Source organism: Balaenoptera borealis, assembly GCF_965194805.1.
Source record: "Balaenoptera borealis genome assembly, chromosome: 11".
Taxonomy (NCBI): Eukaryota; Metazoa; Chordata; class Mammalia; order Artiodactyla; family Balaenopteridae; genus Balaenoptera; species Balaenoptera borealis.
In genome coordinates, this window is record NC_138868.1 from 39,274,482 (window position 1) to 39,295,413 (window position 20,932).

Consider the following 20,932-nt stretch of genomic DNA (forward strand, 5'->3'; position numbering starts at 1 on the left):
GGGTACCACAAAGTTTACTCCCGCAGCCTCCTTAGGAAGCGACCCCTCCTCTGATGCCCACTTTCCCTCGCCTGCACGGGCAGTGCACACAAGCACTGACTCACTGATAGCACATCTGCCTCTACCCTGCGACGCGCACAATCGTTGATTTCAGACCTGTGTTTACACCAGCACTAGCCACACTTACAGAAGATCTGTGCCCACACTGGGAAAAGGATAATCTCTATCCATGCATCTATGACTAACCTGGCCACAGATGCAGTCGCTAATCATTCAGCTGTGTTCTCATCGGCTCCTTCCTCACAGAGGTGGTGTGTTACACTGGCAATGGGCAGTGACTGAGCGCAGATCCAGGTCTACACTGGCAGTGGGTACACCCATTGACAGCAGACTCATGTCTACACAGGCAGCAGGCACAATCACGTTCACCTCTTGTCAATGGGCACAAAGACCTGCATCCCCACCGGCCGTGAACGTGGATGAGGAGAGTGGGCACAAGGGCACGAAGTTCCTTTTCAGAGAGGGCCAGACATAGCCTCCCCTCCCAGTAGGCTGCCAGCTGAAGGCTCTCGTTGTGGAATTCAACAGCCCGAGTCCTGCCTAGGGGACAGAACTGGCGTGGGAACGTGGAATTCAAAACCCGCACGCGGGCCCTGGAGTGCAGAATCTGGAATCTGGGGCACATGGCGAGGAGATGAGGCCACGTCTATTCCCAGCGCCTTGCGATCACTCAAGGTGAGGAGAGACTCGGGCTGTGTGACTCCCAGCGCTGCCCGCCCCCTCCCCACCCCACTCCCGGGCCTGGCCCAGCCAGCCCAGGCTTAAAAAAGCACCAGGAAATGTCACTTTCTTTTTGAGGCGGTGCGATGGGAGGAGAGGGCCCAGGCACTTTAGCTGCCGGCCTATTCAAAGGCAGGGAACAGTGCCAGTGCCTTCAAGTCCTGAAGCCCATTTCCTACCCAGGCTGGATGGAATTCCAGCCCCTTCTCCGGCGGGCGGACGGAGCCCTGTCTAGTGCCAGCCCAGAGGCCCCAGCCTGCCCGACAGCCCAGCCAGGGTTCTGACTGGGGCTGCGTGACTCCCGTGTCTGCCCAAGCCAGGACGGGGCCTGTGGCCTGAGCAGGCTCAGGGACTCAGGGGCTGTGGCTGGCCCAGGTACCATTCACTGTGCTGGGCCGCTGTGCTAGGCTGGCTCAGGGTGGCAGCTCTGGGCCCTGGCCACCGACTGCCGAATGTTTGGCCTGGGTGATGCCTGCTGCCTGCTCCCACTGTGCTGCCATTTCCCCATGTGCAAAGCGAGAGGTGGCTCAGACACCCTCCAGCTCCTCTTCTAGGGTCCCTGTGTTACCCTCAACAACATCTCGATCCTACCAGAGACATAGCCTGGATGAGAGACCAGTGAGGGTGGCTTCCTCCTGAGGGAAGGAAGCTCCAACGCCATCCGGCCAGCCTTGGACGCAGCTTTCACTCATTCGTTCATGCATTCAATCATCAAACATTCACTGCGTGCCTATTATACACCAGGCTCCACTTTTCACAGCCACCTCTGGAAATCACAGCTTTAAATAAAGCTCCCAGCACAGAGCTAGGCACATAGTAGGAATTCAATAGTGAGGGTAAAGACACCTACTGTGTGCTACATCCTGAACCAGACTCATCCTAAGCACTCTCACACACCCCGTCTCATTGACTCCTGCACCACCTCTGGGGTCCTTACTGCGGTTACCATCCAAATGCCACAAAGAAGGAAACTGCGGCTCGCAGAGGTTCAGGAAGTTGCCCATGCTCACACACCTGGGAGGTGATGGAGTTAGAAATCAAAACCCAGCTTTGTGTGACTCCAGAACACACGCTCTTAACCACTCTCCTGGCCCCTCAACAAACACTGATTGAATGAATGCCTGAGAGAATGAATGAAACTTTGTGTTGGTGCAATTTTGGGTTCATGAGTGTCCGAGGCCATCAGCGTGCATAAGTGTGGGGAGCATGCGTGTGCAGATGTTTGTGTGTCTGCATGCGGAGCTGTTTTATGGATAGACTCTCCCTCCATTGTTGTCTTGGTCTTGTGTGTACTGGAGCTATACTTAGCTGCAGCTGTGACTGTAATGAGCAGTTAGCAGCGCACCAGGCACTCTCATCAGGACCTGGTTTCCCAGGGAGATCGCCGGGGGCCTGTGTGTGTGTGTGTGTGTGTGTGTGTGTGTGTGTGTGTATGTGTGCGCGGGCGCGCATGCGTGCATGGGCGTGGGGGTGGGGTGCAGCCCGGTGCTGGGGAACACTAGAGCGGGGCTTGGGGAGGGGGCCTGGAGCGCTCAGCACTGTGCCTTGTGCAAAGGGAGAGCCTTAGCTCCGGCTGTAAGAGTCTGCTCCCAGCTAGCTGCATCTAAGCCACTAGGCCCTGCCAAGCTCAACTCTTGGCCCCCCATGTCTGTGGGTCCTTGACTGGCCCTTGCTAGGCAATTAGAACGAAAGTCTTGGCGCTCACGTCTAGAGTTTGGGAATTGATGCAAAAAAGCAGTTGGGTGATCGTGGACCTCAGTATACCTGAGCAAGGGCCATCCAGGGCCTCAGGAGGGGCCCTCCTCAGCCGAGGGGCTGAGCACGTCCTGCCAGAGCCATCGGGGGGGCTTGCTCGCCAAGGCTGGGGGCCTGAGGAGGAACAGTGGCCTCCCCACCCCAGAACAGACTGAAATCCCAGCTATGCTCAGTGTGGCCTGGGGTTCAGAGGCCAATCCCCCACTCACTGCCTGCCCTCCAGTGGCCGCAGGGAGTCTGGAAAACTCTGGGCCCTGAGGTCCTTCCTGTCACATGGCTCTGCCTGTAACTTCTTTCCAGCCTGTCCTGGGTCTGCTCCATCAGAGCCTCTCACCTTTGAGATTGAGCCAGGCCCTCAGGTCAGTCCCTGCCCCCAGCTCTCAGCTCCCTCACTCCACAAGCCATCCTCACATCCAGCAAACCCACACATGGGCTGGGTGGCTCCATCCTGCCTTCCACCCTGAAGTCCTCAGCTTCCAAACCCCATCCTCTAGGATGTTTTCATTTAGTGAGAGGTAGGACTTCCTCTCCTGCCTTGAAGCCAAGAGGCTAGAAATTCATCCATCTACCCTCACATCCATCCATTTGTTCACCCGTCTGCCAAGCTACCCACGCAGCTGGGTATCCCTCCACACATCCTTCCTCCCATCCATTCATCCGTATCCATCCACACACCCATCTTTTTATCCATTCTTTCATCCACTTGTCCGTCACCCATCTGTCCATCCAACTACCTCATTCTTGACCATGGAACCTAAACATAATAGCACAGGAAGGAACACGAGCACGGCTCTAGTTTACCTTCTTAATTTCCCCAAGAAGACCTGGCCATGTTTCCCTTCCTCAATAAAATAGGGATAATATCTAATCCTTCTACCTCACAGGGCTGTTGTGAGGTACATTGTTTTAGCAAAGATTTATTGATTCCATACTATGTAACAGGCACTATCATTTCTTAAGGTGGTCCTTGTCCTCTAAGAAGCTGCAGCTGAGTTGCGTAGACATGTCACCCCAATAGGGTAGCTGGGTCAAGGGCAGGAAAAGTTCTCTGGGAGAGCAGGCTGTTCAGGAGGGGAATCAGGAAAGGCTCCAGACAGGAAGCCTTTTCCAAGCTGGCCTTGAAGGATGGATCCATCTTAGCTATGCAGAGGTGGAAGAAAGGGCATTCTTGGTGGAGTGAACAGAATAAGCCAAGGCAGGAGGCAGGGGAACTAGGGCATCCTGGGGGAACGGTTGGTGTGCCTGGAGGCCAAGGGTGGGCAGTCTGGAAAGACAGGATGGATGGGATCTCCTAGGCTAGCACAACAGGGTCTGCGAAGAGCCATGAATGCGGAAAGACTCGTCAAGTCAGTACAAACCACAGTGATTTCTTACTCCGAGGCGTTTACTCAGATCCCCAGACTGCCAGTCAGGGAAAAAATATCTTCTGGGTGACCCCCAGGCCTCGGGAGACACGATTCCTGCCGCCTAGAAGGGATGCCAGCACCTGGCATTTCTGACCTTTGTGCCACTAAATATATCATTGGTGACAGCGGCTCGTGCCCCCGAGGTTATGGGGCTACCAGACGAGGCTTCCACGGCCTGTCTCCCTGTCTCTGTGGCTCAGCCAGGGCCTCCTTATACCAGCTCCCCTGGGGAATCTGAACCCAGGAACAGGTTCAATGTGCCCCAGGCAGCCAGCTCCAACCCCTGGTAAGTGCCTCCCATGTGCTAGGCTCTGTGCTGGGGGCTCTGCCCCTCTGGGACTCGTCCCCATTTCACAGGAGGAAATGGCTCAGCCAGATGCCACCTGCCCGAGCCCACCCTGAGGCAGGGGACACCAAAACCCTGGCCCGTCCAGGGCCAAGGCCTGTGCTCTCGCCTCTGCCCTGTCCCCTCCTCACGCTCCCCCTGCCCTTGGGATCTGGTCTCCTCCCACATACAGCCTTGTTCTGAACCGTATTTTCTCTCTCACAAACTACCCTTCTGCCTCTGGTCTGAGTGGATTCTCCCAGCATCCCTGAGAAGCAGGTGATGCCCTTATGTACGCATTGTAGATGAGGGGACTAAGGCCCAGAAGGACAAGGGCCATGCTCCAGGGGTGTGGGCTGGTCAGGGGCCAAGTTAGGAGCATCCATGGCAACACGAGGAGAAACACACTGCCCCGGGGCTGGCCCTTAGCAGATGACAGCCACATGCGCTTCCAAGAGACCCGCCCTCGGCCCAGGGCGCAGGCTGCCTCCAGGTGACCCAGCGGGTGACTGTGTTCCTCTCAGCTGCTCAGAGAGCCCCTGAGGTTGAGCATAAAACATTAAGTGCTAAGATGGTGGCCCTGGCGGGAGGCTTGGTCTGACATATGTTCAGTCCTGCCCTGGTGACAAGGCCCAAGGGAGTCCCACTTTCCCGCTCTACCACCTGCATGGGCAGAGCAGGGCCCCGGGGGACCACCGAAGCCTCCACCCACCGTTACGGCAACCCTCTCCGGAGACGTCAGGTCCCTGTTCTCAGAAGCCCCCGGGCGGGTGAGGCCAGCGTCTGCAGAGCACCCTTTACAGCCGAGGTGGCCGAGGCCCACGAGGTCACAGGGCTCACGGCCGGCAGAGCCAGGTTTGGACCCTGGCAGTCGGAGCCCCACAGTCTGGCTCCAGTCTGGCCCGTCACCACCACACTAACCATGTCTCTCGGCGCACCCAGAGCGAGGGCTCTGCCACCGGAAACTGCCGACAGGACCTCTGCCTGGAAGGGCCCCTCACCGCTGGCTCCCTCACCAGTCTCCCTCCAGCCACACCCCCGCAGAGAGCAGATCACCCCAGCCAGGTGGCAGCCCTGTGTGGCCCCAGCGTCTCCCGCTGGGCACAGCTGGCCTTTAGGCAGAGGAGGACGGAGGCCCTGGATTGTGGTGAGGCAGGAGCCCTTCCCTGAGGCCCGGCTCCCTGGAGGTCCAGGCCGTGCAGCCCCTGTGGCCACGAGAGGGGAGGGGACGGCAGCGCAGGCGTGGGCGCGGCTGAGCGCTGGGCCTGCACACACGGGCGGTACCCACTGTCAGGGGCCCAGGCACGCGCCTGCTCAGGACTTTTGCATGTCCCGTTTGCTCTGTTCTCCAGATGTCACATGTCTCCCTCCCTCTCCGCCTGCAAGTCTTTGCTGAAATGTCACCTGCTCAGGGAGCCCTTCCCTGCCACATGAGTTGAGTTGCCACCTCCACCACTTCCTGTGTCTTCCCTCCATTTTATATCTCCGAGGCGCTCCTCACCATCTGACACACGATATAGTCCATGTATCCGTTTGTTTCTTTTTATTCTCCCTGCTTGAGAATGTAAGTTTCTTGAGGGCAGGGATTTTTGACTGTTTCATTCTTTGCTCTACTCCCAGCTTCTAGAGCAGTGCCAGCAACCTAGTAAGTAGGTGCTCAATAAATATTTGTGGAATGAATGAATGAGTGCTAACAGCAGCCCCTGACAGGGGAACTACATAGACTGTCTTTATGTGTACAGTAGGGGTACACGGAGAGCAGTCCCTTCCTGCACTGTGGATGGGGAAGGAAGGAAGTGGTGGGCGGGCGCATCATAGGCAGTGGGCCAGAGGCTCACAGGCAGGAGCCAAAGTAGAGCAGGAATAGGGTTGCCAGGCTGGCAGGGGAAGGGTCTGGGTTGAGCCAGGGTGGAAGGGGCATCCGAGGCCCTGCACAGGCTTGAGTGAGCTTCCTCTGGCTGCTGTGGCCCAGTCCGAAGCAGCATCAGAGCCTGGGCCCAGTAAGGCTGGCTCCTGAGGCCCCCTGAGCTCAGCTGTGTGGGGCTGCCCCAGCTAATATTAGCTTATCCCCACCCAGCCTGGCGTTGGCCTGGCGGGGCAGCCCAGCCTCAGAGCGGGTACTGTCCAGTGGCACCAACAGGAGCCCCAGGCCTTAGCCCCTAGGCTCCTGGGGTCTGCCTGGCCCCCGCTGCCACTGCTCCCTGTGCCTGAGCATCCCCTATAAAGAGGAGACATTTCAACGCCCTGAGCTGTGGTGCATGGCTCTTGCCCACCAGCCCCACCACACTGGCACACTTGTCAGCATCTCAGGTCCCCGGGCTTGGCTCCCGATCAGAGCCTGATGTCAATGGCCCTCCCTCCCCCTCCCCCCGCAGGCGGAAGTTCCATCATCCATCTCTCTCATTCCCCCCCGACACCTGGGGAGGGAGGCAGAGCAGGGACGAGTGGCCCAAGACAACAGATGGGGTGACTGAGCCCTCTGAAGAGGGCTATGACCCGCCCATGACACACAGCAGGCTCATGGCAGGACCAAGAGAGAATTCAGGCCTGCCTTCCAGGATGACCACTGAAATCTGGTCCCTGGGAGACAGATTCTGGAAGAAGTGGCCCCCGGGGCCAAGTAGGTGAGGTGATCCCTAAAGAGGTATTTGAAGGGAGAGTCAGTTGCTGAATAAAGGAAGCAGGTGGTGAACAGGTGAGGGTTTGGATCTTCTAGAGCCAAGCGCTGTTAAAAAGACAATAATGGAAACCACGATAATTAAGCACTTATTATGTTTCAGGTTCTGGGCTAAGTGCTTAACACATTCAATCCTCCCAACTTCCCTATGAGTCAGGTGCTATTAATATCCCTCTCTTGAGGCACAGACAGGTTAGGGAACTTGTCCAAGGTCACACAGCTGGGAAGTGGAAGTGGGGCCGGGATTCGAATGCAGGCCTCCTGGCTCAAGAGACCATACTCTTAGGAGATAATGGGGCTCCAGGGCATGTTGCCAACACCAGGTAGCCAGGAAGTGGGGACCAGCCCTGAAGCTCAGGCACTTTCTACTGAGCACATGACTGAGGCTTTAAGCAGGGGGATTTGGGACAAAACGCATCCTAGGCCTTCGAGGGGAACAGCCTGTATTGAAAACCACTAACTAATGACTAGAACTTCCCACAAACACAGCTGACAGAGGAAAGAGGATAATGAGAGGGGAAAGGGGAGGTAAGGAGGTGGACGGAGAAGGAGTTGGGGAGGGAGAGGGAGAGGGAGGAAATGAACTTGGCTGGCCTTCAGGAGAAACAGAGTACCAAGGGAAGTCAGACGTGGGCATTAGGCTGGACCAAGTGGACCTGGGAACTCGGTGTCCCTGCAACATCACCATCCTAAGAGCTGTGCGTCCTGGTTTTCGAAAATAGTTTCTCAGCCTCTGAGCTCTGGCTGTGGGTAGTGGTTGGGCCGATGCAGAGTGAAGCAGGAGTTTGGAGAGATGGAAGGGCCAGGATGTGAAGAGCCTCGTCTGGCCCTGGGTGGTGACAGCGGCAATTGGGACACTGCCCTGACTGCGGTTTGCCCCCCTCGTCCTGATTAGAGCACTCCAGCTCTCCTATCACTGCCTCAGCCTCTGCCTCTCCATCACTGCTCCAGGCTTGGGGGGATGGAGGAATTGTGTTCCCAGGTGAGGCAAAGAAGGGTAGGATCAGCCAGTAATAGGCTCAAAGGCATCATGCCAATGTCTGACCTAGGTCTTGAACTCTGGCCTCCTTATCCATTCTCTCGATGATTACGTATTTAGCATCCACTATGTGCCAGGCCCTGTTCTAGGTGCCAAGCACAGAACAATGGGTAAAAGAGACAAAAATCCCTGCCCTCTTGGAGCTTATATTCTAGTGAGGGAAATAGACAATAAACAAGGTAAATGAGTAGAATATAGTTCGATGGTGTTAAATGCCAAGGAGAAAACGGGAAAGCACAAAATGGGGGAAGGGAATGCAAGGGTGCAATCCGAGAGGATGACATCTGAGTCCAGGCCTGAAGGAGGCAAGGGAGTAAATAGTGAGGGGAAAGGCTCCAGGTGGAAAGCAGGGCAAGAGGACAGGTCCTGAGGCAGAAGCACAAGCACTGTGCTGGCGGAAAACCAAGGAGGACAGAACGAGCTGAGTAGGAGAGCGGCAGGAGAGCAGAGGGGGAGGTGGGGTGCGGGCAGCTCGTGTGGAGCCTTATGACCCTCGTAGGGACCGGGGCTTCTCCCCCAGTGAGACCAGAAGCCAGAACGAGCAGAGCACAGCAGTGGCCAGATCTGACGAGTGTTTTACCAGGAGGGCCCTGGCTACCCTGTGCAGAAGGCGTGGGCAAGGGCAGAAGCAGGGGGGACAGTTCACAGTAATCCAGGGGAGAGAAGATGGTGGCTTCAGCCAGGAAGGTAGCAGTGGAGGTGATGTGATGAGACCGGGTTCTGGCTAGGCTTTCAACACAGAGACTACAGGATTTGCTGATGCGCGAGAAAAAGAGCGGAATCAAGGATGGTGTCGAGGTTTTTGGTCTGACCACCCAGGTGGATGAGGCTGTCATTTACTGAGCTGGGGCCTCACCCCCCAGGCACATCACCCTGATGTCAATGTCTTGGGCGCGAGGAAAGATCAGAATCACCCGTGAAGCTCTGTCAACCCGCACGCGCCCATCCAGGCCTCTCTGTGTCCTGATACTTCCCCTCCACTGGGAACTGTTTCCTGCCTCAGCACTTCTCAGAATCTGATGTGCGTATGATTCATCTGGGGATCCTGTTAAAATGCAGATTCTGAATCAGTAGATCTGGGGGGGGCGGGGCTGGGGCCTGAAACTCTTCATTTCTAACAAGTGCCCAGGTGATGCGGATGCTGTTGGTCAGAGGACCACACTGAGTAGCATGAGCCCCCACGTCCCAGACCCCACGGCAAGTCCTCCCTCTCTGAGTATCAGCTTCTCCGGGGAGTGGAGTAAGCATCCTGACCACCTCCTCCCAGATCTACGAGTCGAATTCTCCAGGGACAGAGCCCAGGAGCCTGACCTTTTGAAGCATCCCAGGTAAACTGAGAGTCACCCATGGGTGGGACTCCTCCAGCAAACACCCCTGCAGCCCCCATAGCAACTATTACAAACAACCCTACCCCAGCCCCGGCCCATCCAGCACAGCAGAAGCTCACTGCCCCCCTCTCTGCAGCGCCCCTACACCAGTGGACTTAGACCCCGCACTCTGCTCCAGCCCCTACCGCCTGGCATAGCCTCTCGTCTCTGAGTGCACCTTTCTGCAGCTCCTGGAGGGCAGCCAGCCAAGAGAAGGGCCTGGAGAAGAGGGCGGCAGATGCCACCCCCTGGGCCTGAGCAAGCACACTGTAAAGAGGTGGTACCCCCAGGGCTGTGGCACGAGAGGGCTGGATGAGTCTACGTGCCCGATGGCTCACAGGGGCCCCGCGTCCGCGGCGACCCCTGGCAGGACGGGATTACTCTGCCTTAGATGAAGGAATGAGAGCAGGCTGAGGGAGCCTGAACGAATGTAGGAGGAAGCTTCTGAGACCCCCATCCCTGGGCTCCTGCCCGCTTGGTACCGGGAGAGCTCGCATGTGCCCTGGAGAGGAGCTGGGCCGAGGATGTGGAAGGAGAAATAGGGAAGGACTAACCTGGCTCCCACAGCGCCTCCGGGGAGCTGAAGCCTGGAATTCTTAAACTCCCGGAGTGTCAGACTGGAGAAGGGACTTGGTGGTCACTTAGAAGTTCCTCTGTCTTTCACAGGGAGAGAAACTGCAGCCTGAAGGGGCGATGGAACTTGCCTACAGAAGCCTGGTTGGCTTAATGGCCTGGGTACAGATCTTGCTCTGGTGTAGTTGCCTGATACCTACAACCGGGGTCTTGCCTGTGGCCTCATCTCTCCATGTCCCTGGGTGGGTGCTAAGCCTGAGGGCCTGCCTGTCCCCAGCCACAGGCCCCCAGAGCTGACCCACTGACCTCCAGCTGGAATCATGCAAGCCTGGGGACTTCCTGTGCAACCCAGACCCCTCACTCCCAAAGGAGGTCAGTGAGGGCAGGAACAGCCAGGCTAAGCATTAGGGGCCTCGGGGGATGGGTTTTCATGTTCAGCAAAAACTAGAAAGGACACTGAGAGAGGGAATGGATGAGCAAAAACCTAGAGGTCGGAATGAGGGCTGAAGATGAGGAGGCCAGGGGGGAGCCTGGCAGAAGGGCGCAGCGGGGCGCACGGCCAGCTTCCAGAGCAGGAGGCCTGGAACGCCGGGCTGAGGAGGAGCCAGCATGCTCACCGCGCGGCACCTCGTGCGTGTTCACTCCTGATCCTCCCAAGCCCCCTGCTGCTTGCCTGCAGGCCATATGGAGCCCCGAGGCCTGCACGGCGGGTGGGGGCAGTAGAGGCCCCTTCTGAAAACCCTCTTCTTGGGGGCTAGCAGAGCACCCTCTTACCCCACCAGGCTGGACCCTCACCTGCCATGGTTCAGGGGCCAGAACTCGCTGAGCAGGATTCCGAGACGGGTTTTTGGGGAAGAGTGTTTGGTGAGGGAGGACGGGACCCAGAAGGAAACCCGAGTCTGAGCCACAGGAAGCCACAGACCCCAGCATCCCTGGAACAGTGACAGGAGGCAGTACTGACTAGTGGTTATGGACAGAGCTCCGGGGTCAGGCAGACCCACAGCTGAATGCCGCTCCACCACTCGTGAGCTAAGCGATCTTGGAAACGTTACTTAACCTCTCTGAGTCTCAGCAGCCTCATCTGTGGCATTGGTGTGATAATTGTGATACAGTTCCATGGGAGTTTGTATGAGAATTAAATGAGAACATGTACATCAAACCCTTAAGGCTGTCTGACACATAGTAAGTGCTTTAGTAAACAGCGGCCATTAGTATTGTGACTCAAGAAAGGGAGGGGCTTCTGGAAAATCCTGCTTGGGGGATAATAACAGGATTTGGACCAAGTCTGGGTTGACTGGCTGAGGGAGGTCTTGACCAGCTGTACTGGGCCCTGGGAGGGGAGTGGGGAAGGGAGGAGGGAGGGCAGGTAACTGCAGATTCTCCCTCGCTCAAGGGAGGAAATCAGAGGCGTAAGTAAGGAGAACAGTGTGCCCAGGTAGGGTTTGATATTCTTTTAAAACTGAGAGCCAAAAGAAATGCAAACAGCCAGGCCCTGGGCCAAGAGGCTTGGGGTGTGAGTTCGAGCCTCGCTGATGGGCTGTGTGGTCTTAAGTGTCTTCCCTGCTCTGAGCCTGTTCCTCCTCCACCGGATGAGGGCAGTGGCTAGAGGTGGCCTGGGAGTACCCAACAGTCCCGTGCATGTGAAAGGTGGTCCCTCCCACACAAGTGGTTCCCCTAAACTAGGACCAGGCATCTAACTGTCCCTGGAGCCTCTCAGGCCCCCCTTTCCCTGGAGCCTGCACCCAGGGATGGGACACTCAGGCCAGGGGTGTGGCCAGGCTGGCCCGGGGGCTGATGGGAGACAGCGGCTTGACCTTTTGGTCCAGAGCAAATACACTGGTCATGAGACTGCTCAGAATAGCCGTATAACTATATTCAGCTGTCTTGGGAGGCCCCGAGATCCCTGGTCCAGGCAGCGGGCCCTGGAACAAGCCCCCACCAGCCACCCTCCCCCACCTCTGAGGAAACACGTCTCCCTCTCTGGGAGGCTCAAGCCAATCTCCTCCAAAGCTCTGGCAGATGCCAGAACGCCCAGAGTTAGGGAGCACAGACTCCTGCCCCCAGAGTGCCAGACTCCAGACACTCCCTGAGGTGTCATAAGGTGGGTGGGGTTCCCAGCCACGGAGCCAGGAGGTAGAGACATGGGTTTCTGAACCAGCCCCCCAAGTAACGTGTTCACATGTGACCTTGGATAAAGCACTCCTCATCCAGTTGAGGTCGATGGGCCTCAACTTCCTCATGTGTCATGATAATACCTCCTATTATACTGAGTATGTAAGAAGCTTAGACTCTAGAGTGGGAGACAAACTGGAATCAAGCAAGGCTGCTAATGAACATTTTATTACAAACTAGATCGCTTCTCTGAAGGGAAGGACTCTGGTTCTGGACCCAGCCTGTGGGGTCCAGGAAGGCATTGCCAGGGAATTGATGTTTGAGGCGGGGTGTCAAGGATAAAGAGGGGCAAAACAGGAGGAAAGAGTGCTCCAGAGGGCACAGCATATGCAAAGGCCCCGAGGCTGGGAGATGTGGCGTGTGCAAGAAACTGAAATGAGGCCAGGATGACTGGAGCTCGGTGAGTGATGGACAGAGCCAGGCCAGAGGAGCCTAGAGAGGCAGGCAGGGCCTAAGGGCCACATTATGGGCCGGGGAAGCACCAAAGGGTTTTAAGCAGGCAAGGAGGTGAGCTGACAGATCTGTGAGTTGAAGAGGCCTCTGTGGTTGCCAAGTGGAGGAAGAAATGGAAGGGCCAGGGGCTGGAGGCGGGATAGCAGTCAGGAAGCTGCAGGAGAGGTGGGCCTGAGGGACACAATGGTGGCTGGAACCAGGATAGTGGACATGGAGACAGAGGGCAAAGGATGGAGTCTAGACAGAGTCATGAAGTAAAAGGATAATCCAACCAATAGGAGTAATAACAGTAGCCAACATTTATTGAACACTTACTGCATGCCAGGCCCTGTGGCTTGGGGCTCTCCACCAAGATGCAGATAACTCAGTTACTCTTTCCATCAACCCTCTGGAACAGGTTCTATCATTATGCCCATTTTAGAGGCGAAGAGGCTGAAAGATTCTGACTAGAAGACACTTGGTTTGTGAATATCATTACTGGGAGGGGAGCTGGTAGGGGGCTGGAGTACCATTCAAAGACACGAGGACACCTGTAAAAGCATCGTGGGAAGGAGAAAAACACTGAATGGGGGACACACTGTGGTGGGGAGCACTTGGGGTGGCAGGAGGGGAACACACCCAGCCCTTCTCCACTGCTCATGGGTCTCCTTCACATGTTACCATGACTCAGAGTGGGGCCCTGACCTGGGGGAGTGGGCTCTGAGGTGGGGGACAAGATGCTTAGGAAGTCCCTGATAGCATCTCCGTCCCCATTCCCTCTGTACGCCAAGCCAAGCCAAGAGCCCAGTGTCAGCTGGGACCCAAGGGAGGACCAGAAGTCTCTGGCTGGGCTCTGCATCCCAGCTTCCAGGTGAGATTCCTTCCCAGGGATTTGAGGAGGAAGAGGACTACATCAGGTCCCAGAAAGGTGAGGACAAGGCAGAGAGACAGAGACCTGGCATCAGAGGAGAGCTGAGCAATGAAGTAGATGGAGGTGGGGCTTCCCAAGTGTGCGGCCATTGGCTCTTCTTTGTCATTAGAAAGTCAAGGGACTTTGGGGGACAGATATCAACACACACACACACACACACACACACACACACACACACACACACACACATAGAAGATACTCTCTGGCCTGCAGCGCAGGGACTGCCATTGGTGGTGTGTGACCTGGAACAACAATGTTCCTGATGACAACATGAAAATCATAGATAAAAGCCAAGAGCCTCAGACCTGTGCTGGTCCCCGGGCAAGACAGGAGGACAGGTTTAAAGCCAGGGCTGCCCCAGCACAGCCCTGCCTGCTCCCATACCTCCACAGCTTTGCATGCTAGCACTGCCGTCCCCTGCCATCGCCTGGCTAATTCCTACTTGCCCCTCAAAGCTTGTCCCAGTGCTACCTCCTCTGGGGTAGTTCTTACTCTCATAGTCCCAGGAAGCCCCTTCAGCCCTTACCGCAAAGTGTCATCAACATCCTTTGCTTCTGTGTCTGGGACAACACCCCTCACCCCAGAAGACAAGCTGGGCTAGCCTGTCCCGGCTCCCTCCTCCCCCCTTACCCCCTTGGGCTGGGTGCCCAGGAAACCCTAGGAGAGAGGGGCCAGGGAACCCGCTGCTCCAGCTAGTACCGTCACTCCCGAAGAGCTCAGATGGGATCTTCCACCCCAGCCAAGTAGCCCCAATCTCCCAGGGCCACCGCTAAGGCCTGCAGAGGGGTGGCCTCACCGCCTGGCCTGTGCACCAACAACTGGCCTGAGCTAGAGCAGTATTCCCACTGAGGATGGGGAATGGGGGGCAAAACCGCTCACTAAGGCAGCTCAGGAGTCCCAGGAGATGGAGGCAGCAGGCAGGAGGCTGGTCTGGAGTTTCATCTTCCTCAAGGCACACACACCCAGGCGATGCAGGGCCTCTCTCACATACGAGCACACACAGCCACACTGACACCAGGTTCTCACACACAGCCTCCGTCTCACACACCCCTCACTACACACGGTCTCTGTCACACATCGGGCCCTCACCCCACACAGCCTCACACACAGATGGGCTCGTGCACACAGCCTCACATGCAAGGCCTCAGTGTCATGCCTGCCACACACAGAAATACACTCACCTCCAGTCTCTTACACACCCCAAGAATCTCCCTCTCTCCCTCTCACACAAACACACACACAGCATCTCTCTTACACATACAGTCTCTCTCTCTCATATACGCACTCTCTCCCACGCAGTCTCATTCTCACACACGAAGTCCATCCCTCAAAACACACAGAATCTGTCTCTCTCACATTCACACAGAATTTCTCTGATACAGAGACTCACAGAATCTCTCTCACATAGTCTCAACACACACACACACACACACACACACACTCCCAGAGTCTCACTCATATGGTCTTTCTCACACGCATGAAGAACCTCTCACACCCACACAGAATCTCTCTTACACAGATTCTCACACATACAGCTTTTCTTTCATGCACATCTACAGTGTCACACACAGGATTCTGGTCTCGAATCCAGAATAAACATTTAAATCCCCACCCACAAATCTGAGGCGGCTTGGGGCCTGCGTGGGGAGGGGTAAACAAAGGTGACAGCAGTGGCGGAGCAGAGATGGAGGGGGCAGGGTGGGCGGGCGGCCGGCTGGGCTCTGCGCAGATGCGCTGCAGAGAGGCAGCGCAATGCAGCTAGGCCAGCCGGGCGGGCAGCGGGAAGCCTGGGTTCTAATCCAGGCTCTGCCCTCAGTTCCTGCGTGCCCTTGGGCAGGCCCCAGTGTCCTCATCTGTCACCCAAGGGAGCTAGAACAACCCTGTGTGCCTACGGGGGAAGGAAGGTGGCACAGATAGGCTGTGGGACCATACCTTCTAACCCATCTCCACCCCCCCCCCCACCTACTGCCCAGCTTCTCCCTCAGAATCTGCTCTTCAGTGGACACTGGAGAGAGCCAGGACTTTTCTGTAAGGTTTTGTACACCAGCAAGACCCCATTTATCCAACCCATTTAACTGCATGAGGTGACGGCCACCCCAAGGCAGAGGAACGGCCAGTGGGAGGAGATGGACAGGGCAGAGGGCTGGAACGTGCCCCACGTGACCCCTGCCTATCCTGAAGCTCAGGGGCACAGGCCAGAGCCCTAAAGCTGAGCCCAAGGAGAGGGGTGGGGGGACCCAGCCTCTTGCTGGGGAGCCCGAAAGCTGAGAGGACCCTATGGAAGTCGGGCCTACTCTGCTTCTGGGGCCAAAGGGGTGGTGGTTGTGGTGAGATGCTGTCCGAGGCCAAATGCAGGCTGAATGGGCAGCTGCTCTAACCCAGGCCTCTGCCCCGTGTGCCCCCCGCCCCACATGTGCCAGTTCAACCTCCCAGTCCCCTTCCTCCTGCCCCTCCCCACAGCTCAGCCATAGCCTCCAGTTACATAATCCCCTGGCTCTGGTGGCCTCTGTCAGGAGAGGGGAGGGGAGGGGAGACCTCCGAGCGTCTCAGTCCACTCTGGAGATGGCAGGGAGCTGGGGGCCAGCTCGGTGGAGGATGGGGTCCCAGGAGATTTGGGTTCCAATCCTGCTTGGCCTCTAACTCCCCGGGTGACCTTGGGCAGGGTCCTCAAAACAGGGGGTTTAACTCTCCCCCTATTACTGTGCCCCCCCAAACACACACACACACACACACACACACACACACACATCTGAGCTAAGATTTAATATATAAGACCTGCTGCCCCCTCCCTCAGATGCTAAAACATTGAGTGTTTTATCTCAGTAACACACCCACCAGGCCCGTGCCTACACACAGCCTTTCTCTGCCACGGACACTTCAGTGCCCACCCTCCAGTCCCCTTTCCCCACTGGAGTCAGCTGGGCAGACACTCCTGCCCCCTCCCCTGCCCGAACCTCCATCCCTGGGCTCCAGAGGGCAGGAGGCAAGGGATGTGGAGCAGTAAAGGAGAGCGGGGCAGCAGAGGCAGTGTTTGGACTGGTAGGGGGTTAGTGGGTAGCTCACACATGGGGGAGAGGCTCTGCTTTAAATTCCCAACTCTGACCCCTCCCCTCATGCCACAGGCTTGGTTCAGGCCTCTGAGAACGGAGCCCAGCAAAAGCAAGACGTGTCTTCCAGGGTAGGTGGCTGCTACTGGTGTCTCCCTTAGGGGCTCAGTTAAAGCAGCAAGGACCCTTAGAATTTACCAGACCCCCTCTCCCATTTTATAGTTGAGGAAAGTGGTCAGAGAGGCCATCTGAGGGGCCAAGGTTGACAGCAGGGTGCCCTTTCTCCCTGGCAACAAGCTGCTGTCACTAAAGGGGAGTGGCTGATGAAGACACACCCACCTCTCACAAACCTTGTCCTCGCAGATTCCCCAGTAGACCCCTTCTCTGCCCCGACAGGTCCGAGAGGAAGCATAGGCAGAAGCCCAGTGGCCCTCTCAAGCACCCTCTCCTTTTGACAAGGCAGAAGGGCAGGCTCTGTTCCCAGGAGCAGGTCTCAGAGGGATCACATCCCCCTCCCCAACTATCTACCAATTAATTAGCCATAAAGGTTCCCCCTTGACCATCTCCCCATGGCCTGAAGCTGCTCCCTAGGGAGGGGTGGTCTCTCTCAGGCAGCAGACCAGTTCTCAAGCCCTCTTCTGTGGGCCCTGGCTGGTTCCAGGTGGCCCTTACCTGGGAGAGAGGAAGGGCTCCAGCTTCCCTCCCCACACCAAAATCTAAAGGACAGTTCACACTTTCACCCTGTACACCTGCAGAGACGCAAATATGCACACACAGGCACTCCTGCACACTCAAACATACACACATGCTCACTCATTCCCACTACATACCTTACCCACCCAAATATACACCACCACACTTACATAAATATACACACACAATCTACTCATACACACAAACACACCCATTCATACTCACCCATACACATTAAATCTGGAACACAGGCACAGACTTTACATATGTACAAAGCTAGTCACCCTTCAGGAGAGTCACTCTGTCGCTTACACACGCGCACAAACACCCACCTTTCAGTTCTGACTCCCTAGGCACCAGTTTTCGAATCCACCCCTGCCCCCGCGAGGCAGAGGACCCTGACTTCCCCGCCCCGCTCTTCAGATGGGTAAGTTGTCACTTACCCGCGCGTAGCGGGATGAGTAGGGGTCCTCGAAGAGCGCCCAGATGCGCGGCTGCCAGCGGCGCCAGAAGCCGCCGGGCCGGCCGTCCGGGGAGTCGCTGAGTGCCAGGCGCTTGGTCATCTCCAACTCGTCCTCGCCGTCGCCTGAGTCGCCGGGGCCGTCGGCGTCCGCGTCGTCGGCGCTGTTGTCCAGGGGCGCGCCGCCGAAGCTGTCCAGCGCCTCCTCGGCGTCGCGGTGCTGGCGGTACGTCATCCAGCAGCAGGGCTCCACGTCGGTCTCGTCGATGCCCCAGAAGGCCAGCTCCTCCTCGTAGAGTGGCCCGCACACGTCGGCCGGGCAGTGCAGTTTGCCCGTGCGGTAGTAGTTCAGGATGTGCGCGAAGACGCCCGGGTGGCGGTCGAAAAAGAACTCGTCGGCGCGCGGGTCATAGTCGAAGTGGCTGTGGGCGTCGGGCTCTGCCAGCCAGGCGAGCCGCGTGCCGGGCAGCGTGCGCAGCGTCGAGCGGTACGTCTGGTGGCGCGTGCCGCCCACGTTGATCACGATGCGCTCGCTTTCGTCCCCTTGGCCCATCGCGGCGCCTCCTTAGGCATGGCGCGGCCCAGCGACACCCATGGGAGCGGCCGCCAGGGGGAGTTGGCGCCGGGGAGGGGGGCGCGCGACCTCCTCCCCCCTCCCCCCAGCCGTCGGGGAGACAGAGGACCGCGGCTCTGGCTACCCCCAGAGCGACTCAAGCCCCTCAGGGCGCTTTCTGTCGGGTGCTGGTCCAAGGGCGTGTGCGCGGGATCCCCAGGGTCTCTAGGCGCCAGATGTGGGAGGGAGTTGGTCCGGCTGCGGAGGAGGCAGAGGAGGAAAGAAGGGAGGGAGAGAGGGAGGAGGAAGGGAGGAAGGGAGGAAGGGGGCGGCGGCGCTCAGCGGCGAGGCCCAGGAGGAGGGAAAAGAGGGTGGGGGGGCCGGGCTCCCGTCCCCATCTCAGCGGGAAAATGGAGAAATCGACACAAAGCTTTTGGGGGGAAGGTCAGCTGCTTCCAGGGCCGGTCAAAGACCAGCCCCTGGAAGGGGCAGGGGAGGGGAGGAGAGGGAGTCTGGAAATTCGCGCTCTGCTGTGTGGTGGTCGCCGCAGCGCGCTCTCGGCGCGGGGGAGATGGATGCCCGCTGCCTTCCTCCCTGCGTGGCCCGGCTGCGCAGGGCGGACTCCGGCCCCCTCCCTCTCCTTGCCTGGCTGCCTGCTCCCCCCCGGCGGCGGGCGCGCCCGCCCGCCCTCCTCGCTCCTTCTCCCCGCCTCTCGGAGGAGATGGCGGGCCCCCTGGGCAGGGGCACCAGGGTTGCTGCTCCGTGCTGCTGCTGCGGAGCGCTGCGCTCGGTGCGCTCCGGCTGGACCTGGGGCTCTCCGCTGGGCTGCGCTCCGACTCGGCTCCGGCGGCGGTGCTGAAGGGACAGCTCCGGGACTGTTGCGGAGCTCCGCGGGGCCGGGAAAGGGTTCTCCGGGCTGGGCTCCGTCTGCGGGGCCGGCGGGCACTGACTCCGGTGCCTCTGCGCCCTGCTTGGGGCAGGCTGTTGGCTGTGCCGGCCGAGGCGAGGGGTCCGCGGCGGTCGGACCGGGGAGGCGGGGGTGGCGGGTCCGGGCGCGGCGAGGCAAGGCTGGTGAGGCCGGGGAGGCGAGGCGCGGAGCGGCCGCCGCCGCCGCCGCCGCCGCCGCTACGCCGCTGCTGCCGGGGCTGCTGCTCGGCTAGCTGGCTCGCTTGCTCGCTCGCGCGGTCCGCGTCCAGCCCGCCGCTCTCCGGACACTGGCACACGGCGCGCGCAGCCGCACTCGCCCCCGGAGGGAGGCGCCGCGCTGGGTCCTAAAAAGCCCTGATTCCGCGCCCCCCTCCCAGCCCCCGCGCGGAGCCCGGCCTCCCTCAACCCCGGCGCTGGGGGCGCCAGCCCGGCACCGATCCTGCGGCTCCGGGGGACCCGCCGACGCTCCGCCCCCGGGGAGCGCCACTCAGTGGGCGGGGGCTCCCGGAGACGTCTCAACCCGCGCCCCAGGGTCAGACTGAGGTGAGAAGGGCGTCGGTACCCGCCCCTGTCTTTCCAAACTAGGGACTGTCTGATTGCCTAGTGAAACAAGACACCCCTTATCTCTATCAGAGAAACCTCGACCCGGACCAGTATTGACCGCTCCAAGCAGCTGTTCAATACCGACCCTTGCAGGGAACCTGGAGCCCCCATGACGCTTCCATAGGTACCCTCTTGCATGGATTCCAAAATAACACACCCCGCGCTCCCCTATACACAGCACACACGTGTACTAGGTTGTGTTGTCCTCTAAGCCCTCTACTAAAAACCCAATAATCTTGGACCCCTATTAACCCCTTTCGACCCTTTTCTGACCCTGGGCCCGTCTAACTCCAGGCTGACCCTAGTCTCCCATGAGTGCCACAGCTCTGCCATCCTGATCCCAGCTCACTGATCCTCCCACGCTAGCCCAGGATCCTTAGCTGAGGATCCCTTGCGAAAAGGGCATTCTGTCCGTAGAGGTCAGAAGAAGCAACGGCCTCTAGTGGTCTCGAACACTGACATCCCCCCTTTCTCCGTAGGGCTTCAGCTGCCCTGAATGGGAAGCTGATGCTGTGTCTGGGGGCTGGATAGGAGCAGCCCCCTGCTGTGATTCCTGGCTTCACGGTTGATCCTGGGGTGGGAGTTGCAGTTTGGGCCTCCGAGGCTTCCTGGACCATGTTTGCTGGTGGTGCCTCAGTTTACTCAACCGAGCAATCACTCCTTCACTCCTTACTTGTTCCAGGCTCTGTCCCAGGCACAAGGGCACAAGAGACCCTGCCCTCCAGGGGCTCCAGGCAGTCAGGGAAGTGGGCAGGTGGGTCTGGGCAAGGCTGGGGAGGTCAGGCCCAGCTCCAGGGGTGGCCGCACTTGGAAAGAGACTTATTGATCCAGACCAGCCCAATCGAACACAAGGCTGCCTGGGCAAAGGGCTATTTAATTAAGAAGACATGAGGCTCTTATTTACCTGTCGGCACTTGCTAACTGCGCAGACAGCTGTCCCTCGACACTGACCCACAGACCTGGTTGTGGACCTGGGGATGAAGCTGCGTGGCAGACATCTTTCTCCTCACTTGGCCCAGCGAAATCTGTGTGTGCTGGGGCAAAGGTTTGGAGGAATGGAGAGGTTTGGAGAGGGGCACGGGGCAGAGCAAGAGATGAGGGGTGGGAGAAGGACAAGGGGAAAGACAGAGAGAGGCAGATTTATGGCAGAAACAGGGGCAGAGATGGGCAGAGGCAAAGAGAGAGCTGGAGT

General features: G+C 58.3%; 1 protein-coding gene across 2 annotated transcripts in view; it reads right to left on the bottom strand.

The window, feature by feature from the left end:
* The window catches only part of KCNC1 (potassium voltage-gated channel subfamily C member 1), a 44,678-nt gene extending 26,464 nt beyond the window's left edge, over positions 1-18,214 (bottom strand). For both annotated transcript variants that reach the window (XM_082342463.1, XM_082342464.1), the window contains exon 1: positions 17,641-18,214. In XM_082342463.1, the coding sequence (XP_082198589.1) occupies positions 17,641-18,210 (570 nt within the window). In that variant the 5' untranslated portion in view covers positions 18,211-18,214. The remainder of the gene's footprint in view (positions 1-17,640) is intronic.
* Between the last annotated feature and the right edge of the window lie 2,718 nt (positions 18,215-20,932).